The sequence below is a fragment of the Poecilia formosa genome, unplaced genomic scaffold, assembly GCF_000485575.1.
Source record: "Poecilia formosa unplaced genomic scaffold, Poecilia_formosa-5.1.2 Scaffold659, whole genome shotgun sequence".
Taxonomy (NCBI): Eukaryota; Metazoa; Chordata; class Actinopteri; order Cyprinodontiformes; family Poeciliidae; genus Poecilia; species Poecilia formosa.
The window spans coordinates 57056-62297 of NW_006800598.1; the positions used below are offsets into that span (position 1 = coordinate 57056).

Consider the following 5242-nt stretch of genomic DNA (forward strand, 5'->3'; position numbering starts at 1 on the left):
CAGTGACGTTGGTTCCAAAGCTCTATTGGCCAATAGTAGAGGAGCTGGACAGCTCTCCTCATTAACATATTGATGCAGCAGAAATACAGCAAACAGAAGAAGACCAAGCAGAAATACTCCGAGCGGAAATACAACAAGCAGAAAAGGGAGAAGTAAAAATGACTAAGCAAAATATCTATTTTTCTTGACAAAAACGCATGTTCAGGGGAAATGAAAAAGAAAATATATACATTACTTTACAGAAACTCGTGTAAGGAAAAGAAAACTCCAAAAGTATATTTATGCTTTTATTTCATATCAAAATATATATTTATTCTTTTATTTAAATGTTTATTCTTTTATTTCTTATGTCGGTTTTGGTCCTCCATATATTTCAGATAATCAATTGAATATTTCATGTTTAATCACAAATCTAAACAAAAGATTGTCTTATCTGTTCTTTCCCAGACTTGGCCATAGAAATGTCTACTTGGGATGGAGTAATTGTCACTCCATCAGAAAAGGCGTATGAGAAACCCCCAGAAAGAAAAGAAGAGGAGGATGAAGCTCTCGAAGAAGGAGGAGATGGAGAAGATGAGAGCATGGAGACTCAGGAGTAGGAAGGTGAGAGCAATTTGACAAATTACTGAAACAAAACACAGCTTTTGCTGTGTTTTGTATTTTGTATTATGTTGTACAAACACAAACATGTTTGTATTATGTTTGTGTTATGTATTTTGAGTCTTCAGAAGGGGATGAATCTCTGTAATACAGTGCTACAGAAAAGGCTGCATTGTTGAAAAATGTTTGTTGTTCCAACAAGCATTATAATTTCTGAAATGGGGTCATCACTGAATTTTTGACCTATCAAAATGTAAGTGTTCCTTTTTCTGGTCATACCTCATAATCTGGTTAATAGTTTAATATTTTATACAATTTTCACTTTTTTCCATTTCATTTTTATGGAGTGAAAATAGTCTTATAATACCTGTGTGTGTAATACTGGATTTGTAATCTGTGTAAGCATCTTTGTGTGTAACTTTTGATAGTTGTATCTGTNGTCTAACCAGTAACACCACCTGTAACACCAGCCCTCCAATCACAATGCTGCTGCACAAGGCTCTGATAGTATGTATCAGTTCCTTGTAAATCAAATAATGAAAATACTTATCACTGTTCTCTATAAAATTACAAATGGTCTTGGTTTTTCTGGGTGCTTAGCTTTGTGGCTGTTTTTGACAGTAGACACATACAAGTTGCATATCAGTTTTCAGGTTGTGACACAAAGAAAACAATAAATTTACTGTAAAGTAAGTACAGTAAAGCAAGTACAGCAAATTCAGTTTAATGAGGAACACTTCTGTCCAACTGTTTGTTTTTTTGTTTCTTTGTTTGAAAATTGCTTAAATAATGAAACCCTTACCTGGCTTCCTCCTGCAGCTAGAACACTTAGTCCAAACAACATGGCAGTGATGCAGATCAGCAGCTCGAGGACTAGGAAGATCACCAGAGTTCCCAAAATCCCATCAAGAAGTAGCTGCCCAGAGAATTTCAAGGTTAGCATGGTTACAATTAGTGTGGATATTCCAGAGACAAGTAGCTTCTAAAAAATACAATGTATTATGGAGCCTCTCCATTACCCCTCTACAAAAATATACATTCTCCAACCTAGTTATCTTAGACTCCTGTCTGTAATCTAAAAATATGTGTGACCAAAGTTGTAGCAATAGTCAGTGACTTACTTTACACTTTTGCTCGACCAGCCCGGTGCATTTTCTGAAACAATGTTGCTGCAGTGGACAGTAAACACAGAGAAATAGGAAGTCTGCTTCACAACTTGTACAGTCCATCTTTGAGACCTAAGCTATGTTCTTCACATTATAATATATCTCTTATAGATATCAGTTAGGGGTGTCTAATGTATTGATATAAATATACTTCATTTATATATATTTATTTTTATAGAGACAATTTTTGTTACATCTGCTGTATATTTTGTTATAATGTATTAGATACTATTATTTTATTGCAACTGTTTGGCCGTATTTAATTTAGAATTAAACATAAAATTTCATTTGATGTCTTACATTGAAATTACTTACCAACAGATTTAACCACTTAGTTCAAATTTAGATTTAAGTTTTAACAACCTACTTTATAATATGAAACACCTATATCAGAATTATTATTTCAGGAGGATGATGCCTATTTCCAGTCAGAGGACAAAATGTGAGGTACAACTGAAAACAACAGCTCAACACAGAGTGACCAGACAGCCATGCAAACAAACTCACATATAGATACAGTTTAGAGTGATCTATTAGTATGTACAGAGCCCATCTGGTGACAGGAGAAAAACACCACAAGAAATGTGAGAAACTTGTTTGGTGGGAAAAAATGGTGGGAAAAAAAATTATTTCAAAAGTGTCTCTGTACTTTGACTAGCTGTTGTCCATATATTTCCAAGTGGCTGACGCAACAAGTCTAATTTCATTGTGCTTTATTTTAAGCTGAGAATTAATCGTTATATTCTTCAGTCACTTGCAGTTAGATATGAAGTAGTTTTTAGCAAGAGACACTTAACGTAACTTAGCCTACCCTGTAACGTCCCATTCTGTAACAAATTCTGGTTTCAAAAATGTAATAAAATGTCATTAAAAACACATTATGTAATAATCAACACAAAACATAGTAGAATGTTTGAACAGTTGTAATTATTGGTCACATACAAAATATTTTTACATTTTACACTGATTATTAAAAAATGTGGAAGTAGCTCTTTTAAAAAAAAGATATGTAATGCATAATGCAATAAACAACCACAAACCAGTTTTTGTGTTCAACATATACTTCTTACAACAATCATGTTGTAAATGCTAAGCATTTAAACCTTTGACACAGGTCAATATATGCCAACATTTCCATCATTTAGTTGCCTTTTTAGCTTTACTGCCATAATCCCTGTTACAGAAATATTTACCATTACTCCCTGAAGATATCAAAAAGTCTGCATTATTACAGGCAATAAATTTTTTTCACAAACTTGGTAACTGAGATTAGAGCAAACCTGTGTCATACAGAAGTTAAAGCACGTCTGTTGAGGATTTCGACCTCTGTTGTTGGATTTTCTTAATTGACCACTACAGGGCTTCGGTCAGAAAGCACACTGGTCATAAGGTGTTTAAACAGGTTTACTGAAGAATTATGTCTTACAACGGTGCAAATAAATTGAAGCAGTTTCTGAAAATACAGAAATAATAAAGGTTTCAAATTACTATTGCAAAAATGTAATTCTAACAATTCACAAGTAAGTAAAAAACATCAGCATTAATTCCCTCTGTGATAAGGGCTGTTTAAATTTAAATGATGCAAAACTTGGAATCAGTCTAGCTATAATTGGTCAAAGCTCAAAACTAATAGTTAAATGCTAGATAGTTTTAGTAAAAATCAACCACATTAAGAGTAAAACAGATATTAACAAAACTATAGAAATATACTAGCAGCTAAACAACTCTGTCAGCAGTGATAATTAGCATCCACCTATTCATGTCACATGACTAATACCACTACTCGCATCATCAATGACTGCGACATCAGTATCAACAGTAAACAGAAAACAGACCAGCTGATGAAGTCAAGAAGAAAATAAATGGAACAAACCTTAAAAATAAAAGGAAGCACTTCAAAGTAAAAGCATAGATATGAGACATCGAGCTACTTGAAGAATTAACAACGTTGATTTTCCTTTTTATCAACACTGAAAAATCTTGAGTCCATTTGTGAACTTAATTTCTTTGTGGGGTAGTATACCTTGTAGGTTCTGAACGCACCACACAAGTGCCTGAATCTAATTGGTTGTGGCACTGGCTGTCTGTATTGACCTTATTCCTGGGGGTCTTACTCATAGACATAATATAAGAATAGACGCCTCATGGACCACTCTCGCCTATTGTCATTGACGAGATTTAGGGCGGCCATCTTGGAAGGATCGACCGCTCCACTCAGCGTTATATGTTTGACAGGCATAATGACATATGAGCGCATTTATTCGATTATAACACGCTTTTTATTACTGGAAACCATATTCAAACTTCTATGAAAGCTGCATTTATAAACAATTGTATTTTTTAAGTATTTTTTTTATTTTATTGATACATTGTTCAGCATATTTAATATGTTTAGTGGGAAAACAATAGAATAGGAATAGAATATTCTGATATTGATGTATGATTAGCATTTTACAAAGCACACAGCCGTTCATAATTTATTAAATAAATTATTTTGTAATATCAATATGTCAAAATGTAGTTTTGTCTAGTCAAAATGCATTTTTAGACATCTGGAATGTAATTACGGATAGTCAGATGAAACCGAATTTATGTTAAATGGCTTGCCATAGGTGTAAAGCTGGCTCCTGTCACTTGTCCAGGGTGGCTGATTTGGGCTGGTTTGTGACCAGCTCGGACTGATTCTTCTAGTGTCGCTGTGGGTGGCGTCTGCTGCAGCGTGGTGGTTCGTTCCTGGACGGATCCTTAATTTGAACTGTTGCTGCTTGATGATTTGTTGTGGATTGAACTGTATAATTGTAAATTAATGTATGTAATTTGAATGTCGTTTCCTTTTCCTTTATTTTGACAGGAACAGCCAGCTCGCGGTGTTGGTGGTGGACTTTCCGAGTGGTGGTACTCTTTCTGGTTTGGTGCATGATTTTCTTTTATTCTTGCCGTTTCGTTTGCTGTGTTTCTTTTTTAGGTCACTACCCTGATTTGGACTACCATCTCTGAGTTGAGCCATAACCGTCTTTTAATGTGTGAGTGGTTTTAAATTGGTATATTTTTTGACTAAACTGAAAACAATTATGCAATAAATAAAATTATTGAATTGGGTGAGATTGTCTCAAGCCTCATCTGTAGAGGGTCTGTGTATTTGAAGGTATATTTACTTCCACCACTGTATTTTACGGTGGCCAACAGGTACAAACACCCAGCAAAGACGAGAAAAACACATGCAACAGAAAAGAGATGCAAACAAAAAATGCTGAAAACAGAAGTGATCCAGACCATTAGGGGGAGTCGAACAAAGAACAGCTGTGTCCGAAGTCAGGTTTTGCATCCTTGGTCCTCGACGACCGGAAGAGAGAAGCTGTAGCTTTCAACTAGCTGCTTAGCCTCTACCTTGGCGTTATGTTGCTTAGCAACCATGACAAAATGAATCATATAACAGCGAAGGAAAAAAAAACGGACGGATGTTTTTTTTTTTTTTT

General features: G+C 34.8%; 1 protein-coding gene across 1 annotated transcript in view; it reads left to right on the forward strand.

Moving 5' to 3' along the window:
- Positions 1-5242, forward strand: part of ilf2 (interleukin enhancer binding factor 2) — a 40010-nt gene that overhangs the window by 21239 nt on the left and 13529 nt on the right. Inside the window, exon 14 of the mRNA XM_007542107.2 lies at positions 448-603. Coding sequence (XP_007542169.1) covers positions 448-599 — 152 coding nt within the window. The 3' untranslated portion in view covers positions 600-603. The remainder of the gene's footprint in view (positions 1-447; positions 604-5242) is intronic.